The 16,644-nt window shown below is 37.4% G+C and overlaps 1 protein-coding gene across 1 annotated transcript in view; it reads right to left on the bottom strand.

The window, feature by feature from the left end:
• The window catches only part of ABCA13 (ATP binding cassette subfamily A member 13), a 520,700-nt gene that overhangs the window by 68,817 nt on the left and 435,239 nt on the right, over positions 1 to 16,644 (bottom strand). The window contains exons 56-57 of the mRNA XM_010374424.2: positions 10,124 to 10,274; positions 3,158 to 3,292 (exon numbers count right to left, since the gene is read on the bottom strand). Coding sequence (XP_010372726.2) covers positions 3,158 to 3,292; positions 10,124 to 10,274 — 286 coding nt within the window. The remainder of the gene's footprint in view (positions 1 to 3,157; positions 3,293 to 10,123; positions 10,275 to 16,644) is intronic.

Below are 16,644 nucleotides of genomic sequence, written 5' to 3'. Positions count from 1 at the left end.
TATAAATGGGAAAAGAAAATGTGTATGTCTCTCTCTCTCTCTCTCCCTCTCTCTCTCCCTGTTTCCTTGTCTCTGTCTCTCTCTCTGTCTCTGTCTCTCTCTCTGTCTCTGTCTCTCTCTCTGTCTCTTTCTCTTTCTCTCTCTTCTCTGGGTGTATGTGTGTGTAATGAAACATTATTCTGCTGGAAAAATAAGGAAATCCTTCCATTTTCAACAACATAGGTGAATCTGGAGGACTTATGCCAAGCATAAAGTGAAATAAGCCATGCATGGAAAAACACTACTTCTTAATGAAATACTAAAAAGTTGAACACATAGGAAGAGACAGCAGAAAGGTGCCAGGCTGTGGAAATGGGGAGATACTTGTCAAAGGGCAGAAAATTTCAGTTATACAGACAAACAAGTTCTGGAGACCTAATATACAGCATATAGGGCTGCTATAGTTTGGATGTTTTGTCCCCTACAGAATTCGTATTAAAACTCAATCCCTAATGAAACAATATTGAGAAGTGTGACCACTGGGAGGTGAACGAGTTTATAAGGTTAAGTGACCTTATAAAAGCACCTGATGAAGGACCTTCACCTCTTGTTGCCCTTCTGACTTTTGCCTTGTGAGGACACGTATTCCTCCCCTCTGGAGGGCACAGGGTTCAGGTAGTCATCTTGGAAGCAGGGCTGGCACCTTCAGCAGGCACCTGCACCTGGCAGTACCTTGATCTTGGACTTCCCAGACTGCCAAAACTCAAATGTCTGTTCTCTGTTCTTCATAAATTATCCAGTCTGTTATAGCAGCACAGTGGACTAAGAGAGGGACTGTAGGTAATGATGCTGTATTACATATTTGAAATTTGTTAAGAGGGTAGATATTAAGTGTTCTCATCACACACAGGGGAAAAAAATGGCAATTATATGATATCATCAATATGTTAATTAGTTTGATTGTAGTCATCACGTCAGAATATTTAGGTATATCAACACATGTTGAATTCATTAAATATATACCATTTTTATTAATTATACCTCCATAAAACTGGGAGGTGGGGAATTGGGCTATATTTTCACGCCAGTTTGGTTCTCCCTCATGATCTGGCTAGGTAAGCCAACCCTGATGTTTTTAAAATGAATTTTCAACCTCCATAAAATTTCAGAATGATATGCCCTAGGAAGACATATGATAGCAGAAAAAGGCTTCATTTATTTAGCAACATCAAATAAAATGATATTTCTTAGAACTTGAAGCTTTCTCCTTCAATAGACACCAAAACATTTCTTATATGAACCACTTCTAGAGAAATCTTGCCAAACTGTAAGATGTATTTCTGTGCTTTTATTAGCCAGGGAGTACTAAACACATATTTCTTAAGAGCTTAGGGTCATAAACTTCCCCAAAGAAAGAAACAGATGGGAAGCAATAGGGGCTGGGGGAGAAGCACTGAAGAGAAAAATAAATATCTAGTCTTTTCTGCAAATCAAGCAATATATATGTGTATTAGTTATAAAAATAAGTAAATAAAAGGTGTGATCATGCAATGCTCAGCACAAGAGTTGGATGTGTAATTTATGTTTTCCTGATTCCCTCCTTGATGTCAGCTCTGAGAGTCACTCCTAGTCTCTCTGTTGAAAACTCCAAAGGCCCAGCAACAAATCTCTTTAACCTATTGCTCTAAACGGTAACCATCATCATAGTCACAAGTAGCTACTGTGGTTTACCGTCTGCTGGATACTGGGCTATATGCTTAATGTAATTTATTTTATTTACTGCTTTCAATGATTCCATGAGACAGACATTATTATCAGGACAATTTTCAGATGAGAAGGAAGCAGGCATAGAACATACAAGGCCAAGTGTTGGGTGGCTGCAGAAGCAAAATTCAATGCTTGTCAGTCAGACTCTGGAGTCCCCACCTTGACCACTGTGCCACAGGTTTGGGCAGCCACGGAAAGCTGAGAGCAAGGATGTATCAAAGAAAAGCATGTCAGGGTCTGCAGTGAACCAGGTCATGGCTATAGAGCAGCGGCCCCTTCATCCAACTGAGAAGATACATTGTAAGGGGCTGGGCATAGGGAAATTCCATAGAAAGTAATGAACGCCCACATATTGTTAACTACTGAACATAATCCCGCCTTGTGTTGAAAATAAAATGCAATTTGTGAACTTCAGGATTGTGCAAATGGTAGTTTTTATTATCAGATTCCGGAATATGAAACTATACAATGGTCCAGGAATTTGGACATTGCAAAAGCAAATTTATAGCACCTAAAAAGAATATTCAAGTGAGTTTCCAGGAAACAATCAGCAAATGATGAGACCATTTTCTAACACAGACCTTCTCAATTCCCATTTACTACCCCACTGAAAGGGTGTATTCATGTGATGAAGAAAGATAGAAAAAAAGGATTCTGTTTTGTTTTCCATACTTTTTGACACCCCTCAGGCTCTCTACTGGTGTGAAGTCCAAAGATGCACTCTAGTGATTAGAATCCAATTTATGGCATGTAACAATAGCCTTTATTTATTCTTTCAATGGCATTACTTGTATTAACAATTATAGCTGTTTTATGAAATGCAGGACAATTAACTCCATTTCTTGACAATTGTTGCCTCCAATTAATGCTTTGATTCATTCAAATCAAATTAATTGCAGTTCCCAGACTGATTACAGACCACCTTGTCTCAAGACCATTGCATATACTCTACCCTCTTGCTGGAGTTTTCTTCCTACTCTCAACATCATAGCCAGCCTTCACTCTCAACACCCATCTTCAAGATTCACCATGACAGGTGTCACTACTGCTGTGATAAACATACATCTATACAGAGAAAAAGACATAAAACCAATATTCTAAAGGAAAACATAATGGTTTTCAGATTACAGATGAATTTTAATAATCTTTTAAAACACTGTTTTAAAATTAAAATTTTTATAGAATTTTCAGTTTGACGAATATGAGTGAATCTAGCAAAAGGTAAGTGCTTTATTTCTGCAAAATTCAAATGATGTTTGGGAAATGTTGGCTTATGGCAAAACGGTTTACTAGTTTGTAGAACCAGCTTTGCAAGTTCTGAAGTTACTTCCCAGAAAACCTCTTAAAATCAGTTTATAAATCAATATGCAATATGTGTCTTATTCCAAGACATTGACATTCCTCTACTCACCAATAAAAGAATGTCAGGTTTCCCCACCAGGGCCAGGGCTGTAGAGAGTTTCCGCTTGGTTCCCCCACTGTAGGTGGCCACAGGTTTGTCCGCATGGGCTTCGAGGTGTAAGCGCCTGATGAGATCTCCAGCAACCTGGAAGAGAGGAATATGCATGTGCACACCAGCATTCACCAAAGTGCCCACCAGACACCTGGTCTCAGTCCTCACTCCTGCTTCTCCCTCCCACTAACCCTGCTCATCTTCACACATACAATCAAGTACATCTCCTGAAACATCCCCCTTCACCATACAGGCAGAAATTGAGAGTGAACAGGTGGGAGTTTTCTGTGGCTGGAGACATCTAAGTGACGGTCAAAATAATCACATCTAGATTTCAGGGAGCAGGGTGAGCAAGAAACACACTCGAGGTTGGAGGTCCAGATAAATACCCATGTTAAGGTGAGCAGAGACGGGTATGCCAAAAAGAAAACTGGGAAGGAAATAAATAGAAATGAAACTAATGGAAAGAGGTGTCAAAACTTAAAGGGAGAAGACAACTGAAGTAGAACACTTTCTTTATTATTTTAGATTCCGGGTGTCTATTATAGCTGTTGACAAATGTTGCCTCCAATTAATGCTTTAATTGGAGGTTTGTTACATGGGTATATTGTGTGATGCTGAGGTTTGGGCTTCTAATGATCCATCACCCAAGTAGTGAGCACGGAACCCAATAGGTAGTTCTTCACCCCTTGTCTTATGCCCTCCCTCCACACTTTTGGATTCCCACGTGTCTACTGCTGCCATGTTTGTGTCCATGTGTACCCAATGTTAAGCTCCCAACTATAAATAAGAGCACATGTATTTGTTTGTGTTCTGGTGTTAATTTGCTTAGGATGATGCCTCCAGCTGCATCTACACTGCTGCAAAAGATGTGATTTTGTTCATTTTTATGGCTGGAGGGAATTTTCAATATTAACACAGGGAAAGAAATAACCCTTTCACATTGAGAAGTCACTGTTAATGTTTGCAAACTCAGAGTTTGGTTTATAAAGTAACTAGAAGTGGGGAGGGGAATGGGAAATGTTTCTTATTTGCAACTGCTGAAAACCACTTTGCCAAGTCCCAAGGATGGTGGCCGCATTTGTCAAACCTCACCCCCGCAGCAGCCACTGGAGAGTTCAGACTGTACCCAAAAGCCTGGGGTTCACAGCTTCTTTATTCTTCCCTGCTTTCCACCCTGCCAGCTTGTCCCACATCCTAGAAGGCCCAGCCCATATCTCTCATCAGAAAAAATAATTGTCACTTCTTCTGTGTGTTGCATGTGTCACCTCTTCTGTGTATTATGTGTCTATAGAATGCTTTTATTTAGCATTTCCCACTGTAATTTGTACCACACTACATTTTCTGCTTCCAGTCTGTCTCCTATGCTGGATTAATTCTTCTTGGGGTCCAAGGTAAGCAACTTTTTCATTTCCAACTTAGCACAATTTAAAAATTTTGCAAACAATTTTATTTAAGTCTTATGACCATAGAAGTATTAATATAGATTCATTTTTCAGATATCATCATTTAGCCAAATTGACCAAAATCATATTTTAATTCAAATTTAGGAGAAGAGAGAAAACTTCCTTAGGACTAAAAAGATGGGTTAATAATTGTGCATCCCAAATAACTAAATAAATATAAACTAGTATGTATATTCTTTTTGACAAGTGCATAAAAGTTAGGATAATAACAGGATAATAAAGGATAACGAAGCATTAAGGACCTCTACAAATATTAGGATAATCATTACGTCCCCCAATAAAATCTTTCAACAGAAATTGTTATATGGTTTTACTTGTACAACTTCAAAATACATTGCAGATGAATGAAGAGGGTCAAGGACTGGTCTTATGGTGAAATAGTATAATTCTAGGAAATGCAGATTTCCAGGCCCCAAAGATACATGAAGATGAAATATTTAATCTCCTCCTATCTGCCTAAGAAAATCTTATCAAGGCCAGTAGTTGGTCTTATTGAAAGTAAAGTCATTTTCCCCAGAATGTTTTGTATGAATCATCCTTTTTCCTGGCTCCATTCAGACCAATTATTTCAATTATCACAAGTTGAATAAAAATTCACTTAAGTGAATTCTAAAATATCAAAATAAAACATTTTATTCCTCACAAGCAAACACACACAAATATTAAGAGAAGGGTCATGTACATGAAGAAATATAAATGCCTGGCATTTCAGGAATTAAAGAGATAACAGAAGTAGTAATGTAGCTTCATCCAGATTTTTCTCAGAGAAGAATGGCCAAGAAGTGTAAATCAGTGCTAGATAAACACTCATAATGAGAGATGAAGGAAACCAGGAAGACTTCCTGGAAAAGGAGGCACATGTCCCCATAAAAGAGAAGAAAACTAAGAGCATGATAGACCCTGTGAGAAAGTTTTATCTGTCGGGAAAAAGCCAATGCAGTCCTTACTTAATGTTATCTATATGTTCTTGGAGACTGCTTTAACTGAATCAACATTTAATGAAACCAGTTTTACCATAAGCTGATTGGTAGAAACAAAAGTTCCTATGGCATGTGTCTGGTCACAAAAACATCTCCAAACTTCCAAATAAAAATAACACTTCTAAGAGCAAACACTGAAATAAACGTGAGCTACACATACATTTGTGAAAGATTAACAAAAACATGATTTACCCAATTATTCCAGTTCAGGGTTGAGGGTGGTCAGAGTCTATCCTGGAAGCTCAGGGCACAAGGCAGTAACAGCCCTGGACAGCATTCCATTCTATCACAGGGTGCACTCACATGTCCACATGTACTCACCCACATGGGCTCAATTTAGACACACCAAAGAAACTAAGGTACACAGCTTTGGCACATGACAGAAAACAAGTGTACCTGGATAAAATGTACGTAGCCATGGGGAGAGCGTGCAAACTCCTCTCAAACAGTAGTCCTGGCAGAAAATCAATTTTATTTTTCTCATCATTGTAATGAAACAATGTTGAACTAAACAACGTTATTTGGAGACCTGCTGTACTAACAGTAGTGAGGCTGGCAAAAATGACAAATTGTGAAGTTGATTTTTTTTTGGTTATTTTTAGACCTATAAATATTACAAGAAAAAGAGAATGAAAATACGTGTGTGTGTGTGTGCATGTATTAGAAAGAAATTTTTAGTTACTCTCATCTATGTTATTCAAAGATTAGCAATACATAAATGAAAGCTGATAAACTGACAAATGAAATAAAAAAATAATAATATAAGCACTTGGTTCTGGAGAAATGCACCTGAGAATGCAAGTTACATTTTGAATAAACTTGCCAAATTATTATTGCACATTTTTATGAAGTTAGGAAACATATGTCATGTTTTCCCAGTTTCACAAAAGGTTAAATATTGCAGCCTGCAAATTCTGGATTGGTTAACCATAGGAAAGATTCCAGAGTATACAGGAACAAATGTATTAGTTTGATCCAATGTTTTCTGGATGTCATGTTGTCAGAAAATAACTGAAAATAGCCTAATAAGAAGTATTTTGCTGTAGTCTTTTCTGCACTCAGCAATACTGTCAAAGTAATGGCAAAAGCAATGCCTTAGCAATCTCAGTTGGCAAAATACTGCCTAAAATCCCAAAATGTCAAAAGTTCACAGAATCTCTCTCTGCAGTTTGGTATTTTTCTCTCATGAAACTCTAGAAATTGTACCACACTTAAGGCAAGTTACTGGAATGCATTTGTTTTGGGATGCTTTCATTTGGGGATGTATTCGTTTTGGGATGAATCCCAATGGGATATGCACTGGGATGCAAAGCCCCAGTGCTTATTCATGTTTGGCACATAGTAGGACTTCTATAAACATCACTGGAGCCAAAATAAATTGCCCTGAGATTCACACATACATCTGTTGGGCTCCAAAGCCAAAATGTTTCCACTAGCATGCATAATGGCCAGGTCAACATTTTCTGTGAGATTAAAGATCAAAATGAGTAGTAAAGTAGGGAAGGGAAACCAAGGATTTCAGATGGATATGTTTATCCTGGCCCTTCCTCTGAAGATGACCTCCTGTCCCCATTCCTACTATCTTATAACTTCTAGCTCCTTCTAGCTAAACTGACTGTGTGAATGGAAGAAAACTTAAAGATAAAAGTCATGCCTTTAGAGAAGATAGGGGGAAGCAAGACACAGTAGGGATATTTCCTGGGAGGCATGTGCAGGTATTAACAAAACTAAGATGATAAGGGGTCATACCTCTTCTATACCAGGGAAAACGAACATGTAGAATTTGTCAAATCTCTTCCCATTTAGAAGTATTGTTTGTTTGTTATGGTATGACACTAACATTAAAGCTACCTAGCATGATGGACTCTTACACATTTCCTCTAGCATCCCAGACTGTGTAGCCCTCATCTCTTGCATCATCTGGTAATAACCAAGTGATATAACTTGATATAACATGTTATACAAGGTTAATTAAATTCAGGCTCAAATATACACACTGCACAAAACTGTGCAGTGTAAATCATGGGAAAATTGAAAATCATTACGTTAACTTGCCGAACCTAAATTCAAGCTTTATGAAGTGGCATCTTATTCTTACCTCATCAAACTTTTGAAAGGTTGGGGAAGTGAGCAATTTGACCATACATAGAAATGACCAGCAAGTGGAGCACAGGTGGGCTGGCTCAGCCACAGCACGGGCTCTGAGGGTCCCAGGGAGGGAGGAGAGGGGACAGTAAGGCTGAACAAAGGAGCCTCCCAGCAAGCACAGAGGGTCTTCCACTAGAATCAGAGAACATGCAATGGTGGCTGTCCATGTTACAATGAAAATAGATGGCAGCCTGAAGAAAACAACTAAGGTGAGCAGCAGATGTGTCTAAAGATTACCCCCATATCTGTGAGTTCTGAGAGCCTGGAGGTGAGGCGCACATGTTGAGCCCAACTCCAGCCCAATGGAAAGTCAGGCAGCAGGAGGAGTTCCATGTTGGAGAAGTCATGCACTAACCCCACACAGTTTCCACTTCTTTGGCCACCCCAGGGGTATAAAAATAAGACTGAACTGTTAATACACCAGGCATTCCATCTTACAGAACTAATAACCTGGATAAAATAAATGTCAGAGTAATGTCTTAGTCAAGAACTTGTACCCTGGAGCTGGTTTATATGGTTTCAAAGCAAAACCTTGCCAATTACTAGCCATGTGAACGTGGGCAAATGGCCTAATTTCTCTGGTGTCTCAGTTTCCCTGTGTCTCTGTGTCTCAATTAAACTGTGTCTAATTTCTCAGTTTGTAAAATGGGAATAAGTATCTACTTCATATGGTTGCTGTAAAATACTTAGAACAGTACCTGACATGGAATAAATACTGAAAGATAAAACTACTGTTTTCCATTATTTTATAATAATTCTTTCTGGACACCTTGTGATAAGCACCTCAGAATGGATATGCCTGTTCTATAACTTAAATATCCCCCAAAAATATAGAAGAGAGAATTTTTTTCCAGAAAAGGAGCTAACTCCTTTGGGAACAGATGCAAAAGTGTGCTGACATCTTAGAAACAAGAGCAAGTAGCAATACTGTCTGCAAAATCAGTTACGGTTGTATAAAAGAAATGAAGGCAGTTCCTAATTGGTTACCATTTAAATAACTTTTCTTGGTAGAACAATTCAGAAAAACAAAGTTGTAAGACAGCTGAATATCAAGACACAATTGCTGTGAATGACAGAAAGCACCAACTCTTACCACATTAATGAGAGCTTTTTTCATAAGCATGTTTCCCTCAAAAAACAAAAGCGCCAGCTTAAAGCCTTTGCCAAGCACCCGCCTCTTTCATCAAAAACTAACAAGGAGGAGCTGACAGAGATAAACACCGATTAAAAATTGAGCCAACAATTAGTCACGGATGCCAATAACTGTTTAACTACAACCAGCGGGTCTCTGTGGGGTGGTCAGTTATCCTTTCTTTATTAAGACAGGAGATGGGAAAAGGGGCCAGAGTCCTTACAATGAGGTGCAGACATTCTGTTTAGTTTCACTTAAAGTTAGAAAGCATAAATAAGAACAAATGCTGAAGCATTATAAAAACAGAACAGAGAATGAATGTTCATGGACCAGTGAAGGCGAAGGCTATTAGTTTTGTCTCCTGTGAGTCCTAGAATGTTCCCTCTCCCGCAGAATCTAATTGCAAATGCATCACATAAGCCACTTATTTCTGCTTGTAGTTCAGAATCCAGAAATCTGAGGAGCACGCACCCCAGACTTTCTATAATGAGATGCAGAAAAGGTAAAAATGTGCTTAAATAACTGCAATTTTGGTGGCTCACGGTACAACGTCCTGAGCTGTCAATCAATGCTGTCCGCTCTGCTTCGCTGACCTCTACTCGCACAGAAGTGGCAGCTGTCTTTTGCTCTCTCGCTGCTCACCTGCCTCTCTTCTGACACAGGCAGTGATGGGGGTATGGAGGTCTGCAGTTTCTGCCACTCCTTCATTCCCTAAGGCCACCCAGAAAGGAATCCCCTGGCAGTAGGAATCTGTCCGCCCACTCATCAAGAAGTCATTGCTTCCAACAATCCCCCAGTTTCCACACATATTTTGTGCCCACTCTTTCATAAGCCCTGAAAATACAGAGTTTGTGATATTTCTTCCTGAATACAAATTAGTAGTTCAATAAATGTAAAAGGCATTTAGAGAGGAAGAAAAGAGCAAGGGGGATACAAAGTTATAAATGATGTATTTATGTTTTAACTCTGACCACATGACTGCCTCACACAGATGCAGTTTAAATATATAATGTAAATAAGGCAAATTTATTTAATGTTTTCTTCAGTATAATCACATTGGAAAATCTCTTGCAGGTAAGTTTATCTGCTACTACAGTTCCTTCTCCTCACAGGGTGAGAGAGCTGCCTTGGAGCCAGAGGTGGTCACCAAGCATTCCCCAATGGGTCCCTTTATCTAGAAGACCCCACTGAAATTTACCTCAGGGATGCACTGCCTTGGAATCCCGCGTAAGCTACAGTAATAATGGAGATGTTCCCAACCAGTCAGAAGCTCGTCCAGGGCATCCTGCTGGGGACAGTAGCCAATGAGCACGCCTGCGGCACCAGCAGAAGACAGGTCCACAGCGTCCCTGCAGAGAGAAGCAGCACAGCCTGAGAACAGGAGTTTCCCAAACTGGCATCAACCCATTTTTAAAATGTGGCTCATCAATAACAAGTCCACTGCAGTTTATTTAAAACAATTATTTCATTTCACAAGAATAGGTTCAATTCATGAGAAATGAAGAATACAAGAAGTCACCCCAAAATAGGCCTCTTTGGCATATGCATTATTTTGAGCTAAAGGCAATTGAAGACACAGGAAGACCAGAAGACACAGGAAAAGCTCTTTACCTCTCCTTAACTGCCTAAAAATTGAGTATAAATTGTCTTCTTTTGAAAAGGAAATTCACATTTACAAAGGAAATTTCCATTTGTAAAGATGTCTCCCTACCAGAAAGAGAGCTACTTTCCCAGACAACTCTGAACCAGAGAGATTCTTATCTGTGTAATGAGACAACCCTAATCCAGCATACATTTCCTCCCCTCATCTTCCCATAGCTGGCCTCCCCTGCCCGGGATCCCCAAATCCCTTTTGCTTTGTTTAACCTCATATAGTGTATAAGCCTCAATCATCTGGGAAGCTCCTTGAGTCCTATTTTTTGTGTGAAACTCCTGTGCATACATACATAATAAAACTGTTTTTTTTATTAATATGCATTGCTGAATCAGATGGAAAGACTACACTGAGTTTTATAAGATTCTGCCAAACTGTCTGCCAAAGTGGTTGTACCATTTTGAATTCTCAGCAGCAGCAAATGAGGGTTCCTATTGCTCCACATTGTTGTCAACATTTGGTGTTGTCAGTGTTTTGTATTTTATTCAATTAGGTATAGAGATGCATCGCATTGTTGCTGTAATTTGCCGTTCTCCAATGACATATGATGTCGAGCATCTTATCATGAACTTATTTGCATCTGTCTTCTTTGGTGAGACATCTGTTCACATCTTTTACCCATGTTTTTACTGTGTGTTTTCTTGTGGTTTAATTTTAAGGATTTTGCATACAAGTTTATGTATACAAAACTTTATGTATTTTGTGTACAAGTTTTTTACGAGACATGGGTCTGCAAAATTTTTTTCCCAGTCTATGGATTGACATTTTAATCTCTTAACAGTGTCTTTTGCAGAGCAGAAATACACTTTAATGAAGTCAAACTTACCAACATTTTCTTTTATGGATCATGCTTTTGATATTGTATCTAAAAAGGCATTGTCACATCCAAAGTCACCTAGATTTTATCCTATGTTATTTTTTAGAACTTCTATAATCTGCACTTTACAATCAGATCATAGATCCACTTGGAGTTAATTTTTGTCACAGGTATAAGTTAAGTGCCAAGATTCATTGTCTGGCATGTGGATGTCCATTTGTTCTGGCACCACTTGTTGCAAAGATGATGATTTTCCCACATGATTGCCTTTGTTCTCTTCTCAGATATCAGTTGACTGTATTGGTGTGGGGCTATCTCTTGAAGTTACTGAGCCTTTACGTAAGTCTTAAAGTCAGGTAATGTCAGTCTTCAAACTTTGTTTTTCTTCCATACTGTGTTGCCTATCATGGATCTTTTGTCTTTCCACATGTACTTGAAAATCAGTTTGTTAATATCCACAAAGTAACACTGGGACTTTGATTGGGGTTGTGTTAAACCTAACATTCAAGTTGGGAAGAACCAACATCTTGTTGATATTAAATCTTTCTACCCCAAAACATGGAATATCTATTTATTTGGAACTTTTTTCCATTTATTTCATTAGGATTTTGTAGTTTTCCTCACGTAATTTGTTAGATTTATAGCTAAGTATTCCATTTTGGGGATTGTTAATGTAAATGATATGTTTTTAAAATGTCAAATTCCAATTATTCATTGTAGATATATAGGGAAACATAGGACTTTTCTATATTAACGTTGTATCCTGAAACCTTGATATAAATGTTTATCAGTTCTAGGAGCATTTTTTTTGACAATTCTTTGGGAGTTTCTACATATATAATCATGTCATCTACAAACAATAACAGTCTTATTTATTCCTTCCCAATCTGTGTGAGTTTAAGTCCCTTTTCTGCTCTTATTGCATTATGTAGGACTTCTTGCCGGCAGAGTATTGAGGTAAGAATGGAGAGTGAGGACATCCTCGTCTTGTTCCCAAATTTAGGAGAAAGGTATCTAGCTTCTCATGGTTTAGTACGATATTACTTGAAGGTTTATTGTCAGTGTTCTTTATCAAGTTAAGGAATTTCCTTTCTGTTCCTAGTTGGCTGAGAGTTAGTATCATGAATGAGTGTTACTTTTGTGAAAAATATTTTTATGCATCTGTTAATAGGATCAAACTATTTTTTCCTTTTATTCTGTTGATGTAATTGATTATATTAATTGATTTTTAAAAATTGAATGAACCTTGCCTATCTGGAATAAATCCTTCTTTGTCATAGTATATAATTCTTTTCATACATTGTTAGATTCAATTTGATACTTTGTTGAGAATTTTTGCATGTATATTCATAAGAGACACTAAGCTATAGTTTTCCTTTCTTGTAATGTCCTTGTCTGATTTCAGTATTTTGGTAATGCTGGCCTCATAAAAACAGTTAAACCATATTTGTTCTGTATCTATTTTCAAAGGACATTTTAGTAAATTGATATCATTTCTTTCTTAAATGGTAGAACTCACCAGTGAGACCACCTAAGTCTAGTGCTTTTGCTTTTATGGTCATTATTGATTCAATTTCTTTCATTGATATATACCTATTTGGATTGTCTATTTCTCATTGTATGTGTTTGGGTAAATCGTGTATTTAGGGAATTGGCCCATTTGAAGTAAGTTATTCAAGATGTGGGCATAGAGTTGCTCAAAATATTTCCTTATTAATATTTTAATGTTCATGAGATTAGTAAGGATGACATCTTTGATTTTCGATATTAGTAATTTGTATTTGCTTTTTTTCATCAGTAATCTCCCTAGGAGTTGATCAATTTTATTTATTTCATCTTTTAGTTCACTGATTTCAGCTTTTAGTTTCATTGATTTTTCTCTATTATTTTCCTTTTTACAATTGTATTGATTTCTCCACCGATTTGTATCATTTCTTTTCTTCTGCTTACTTTCAATTTAATTTGCTCCTCTTCCTCTAGTTTAGTAAGGTATAAGCTTAGATTATCTATTTTAGTCTGTCATCTTTTCTAATAGATTCATTAAATTCCATAAATTTTCCTTTAAGCACCACTTTAGCTGTATCCCACAAACTGTGATAGGTTTAAATTTCATTTTCATTTAAGTTTAATTTTTGTAATTTCCTTTCTGATTTCTCTGACCTATGTGTTACCCAGAAATATGTTGTTTAATCTCCAAATATTTGGGGATGTCTAAAGCTATCCTTCTATTTTTTATTTCTAGTTTAATTCCATTGTGGTTTGACAGCATAGTTTGAATGATGTCTGTTCCTTTACTGTTAAGCTGCATTTGGGATTTTACTGTGAGGTTTGAGTTTATCTGACAAGAAGTTATGTTGTGCTTACTGGTAGGCTGTCTCAGTGGTGTCAGTTCTAGTGTCCTTGGGTTTATATCCAATTGTCTTTGAGTTTGCCTAGAGATTCCATCTTAGAGTCTGAGGCTTGTAGTTCTTATAGTCCTTGGTTGTTACACAGGAGCTCCACCGAAGTGGTGGTGAGGAGCTGGTTGAGGCGAAGAGTTGTCTATTCTCACAATCATGTCTCAGTCTTCTAGTGCCTGAGCTGGGCATTCCCCTTTTCCCAGGTCAGTTAGGCTCTGGAAAAACAGCTTCCCCTTAGGGCTGGTCTTTCTAAGCCTTACAGAGAGGTCTGGGCATATTTTCGTATAATTACTTCCTGCTGAAAGCACAAAGGGATTTTTCCCCCAGTCTTCACACTGAGAATCTGGTAGGGTTCCTGTAGGTAATACTCACCAGTGAGGAGCCCCCAAGGCTACTTTCAAGTTAGTCCACACTGAGCCTACATCGCTTTTTGATTACAGTTGATGTGTTTCTACCGATCCTGGCTCCATCTGGTGACTTCTGCTTCTAGGTCTCCTGATTCACAGTCCTGGGCTTCCTTCTATTATAGTATTTTCAGTATCCATAGAGGATGGGTCTAGGACTCTCCTTGGACACTAAAAATCCACGGATGCTCAAGTCCTTTATATAAAACAGTGTAGTATTTGCTTATAACCTACATACATCTTCCCAAATACTTTAAATAATTTCTTGATGACTTATAATACACAATACATTGTAAATGCCATAAAAACAGTGCTTATGCTGTATTTTTTAGGGAATATTAACAACAGAAAAAGTCTGTACATGTTCAGTACAGACAGAATCATCCCCTTTTTTCTGAATATTTTGCAGTGCAGTTAGTTGAATCCAAGGATATGAACCCACGGGTGTAGGGGGTCCCCTGACTGTCTGTCCAGTATGGGGTAGCAGTTTGCTCTGTGACCTCAAGTCTCTGATGGCTCTAAGAAGAGTTGATAATTTTTAGCTTTTAAGGTATTTTCCTGTTGTGAAAATGAAAGTGACAGCTTACAAGCTCTTTAAATATTGTACCAAAAACCACAACTCAGTACCTTTTTCAGTAGTTTTTGTTTCTTTTTTTTCATGTTCCATATCTCTGCCCCACAGGAAAAGCTATACATTTTAAATGAATCTCTCCATCTTGCGCATTGTCTACCATTCTCTTACTCACCGAGTCAATGGCTTCTAATGTACACCATGAAACAATTTCTCAAGTTTATCACTGGCAGCACTAATTTAATATTCTGCACTTTTAATTCTATTGTATGTGATAAAGATAAGAGGAAACAGAATTTAAGATCTACTGGGTACTTAATTTCCTTTACATCAGTTTCTATTACATCCATATTCTCCTGTCTTTCAAATTCAGCTAGTACATTTGTCATGACAGTTTCCACATTTGTGTCATAAAATTTTAACTTTTAAGTCTTCAGAGTATCAACTTTTAAAAAAGCATTCCCTTATATTTAAATAATAAAAAATCCATGTATAATTTTTAGTTACAGTCTTTCCATAGTGCTCCAATCAGTTTTTGTACCATAATTATTCCAATGTATTATTGTTTATTAATTCTTCTAAAGAAAGCAAGATTGCCAGAAAAAAATACAAAACATCCACTTAAATTTGTAATTCAGATAAACAATGAATAAATGTTAAGTGTAAGTATGTACCATAAAATGTTTATATGTGTTATGTAAAAAAAAAAAAAAAAAAAAAATGTCTACTGGAAACTCAAGTTTCAAGTGTTTTCGGGATAGGGGAATATTTGTAAAGGTTAATGTATATATTATCTGCGGCTTCAAATATACCATCCATGTGTTGTATTATCCTTGTGCTTTATCATCAAAATTGACGCTAAAATGGGAGTTGTTTTCAATAGCCCATAAAACAATGGAACAGCTGGATAAAATGCAGAAAAATCTATTTAAAGACTAGGAATTAAAGATTCAAACCCCAAAAAGAAGAAAAACTCACTGAGAGGAGACATGTGTTTTGTTTGTTTTTCCTTGAAGTATTAGCCACACATATAAAATAAGGAAGAAGAAGTAATGATACTGTGGAGAAAGTGACTGCTAAAAGGCAGAGGAGCTAAGAAAAGCTGTTATTAGTCTTTGGAAGACATAAAAATTGAGATTCAGGGCTACCAGAGCAGGTAGGACTTGAGAGGCCAATATCCCAGGGGGAGGAAAGTAAGAAAACCTCTGTAACTCTAGGTGTCTCATGCTTGAGATGTTCATTAATGTATGAGCAATGCAGGTCTATAATTGAAGAGGAAAATCAAGACACAACTCTAAGAATCTAAAAAGTAAGTAAACCTACCAAGTTTATAACAAACCTGGAATAACCAACTGGGATAACAGAAACTGTCATTAAGCAGACATTCAGGTGTCAGGACTCTGGCAAACAAACATGGCTCTCAATCAGGGCCATTGAACAGTGAAGCCTCCAGAAATGTACAAATAGACAAGCCCTTTTAAAAATTTATTTAAATGATTTTAGATGAGTTTGCTGAGATAATTTCATATGTTATAATTCCATATCAAAGCTAAAGAGAATTTTCTTTGAAGGAAAACAGAATCATCCAGAGACTCTAAATGTTTTCATTCAATCAAACTTTATCAGTTGTTATGAGTTGAATTGTGTCCCATCCAAAATAATAGTAATAATAATAATAATGTTGGAGCCCTAACTCCCCGTCCCTTGGAATATGACCTTATTTGAAGACAAAATGTCAAAGAAAAAATCAAATTTAAATGAGGCTGCTATGGTGGGCTCTAATCTGGTATGACTGATGTCCTTCGAAAAGGGAAAATGTGGACACAGACACATACATAGAGGGAAGACTATGTAAACAAACAGAGAGAAGATGG

Source organism: Rhinopithecus roxellana, chromosome 6, assembly GCF_007565055.1.
Source record: "Rhinopithecus roxellana isolate Shanxi Qingling chromosome 6, ASM756505v1, whole genome shotgun sequence".
In the NCBI taxonomy this organism is placed as follows: Eukaryota; Metazoa; Chordata; class Mammalia; order Primates; family Cercopithecidae; genus Rhinopithecus; species Rhinopithecus roxellana.
The sequence above is the reverse complement of the archived record's forward strand: the minus strand, read 5'-3'. Positions and strand labels throughout refer to the sequence as shown.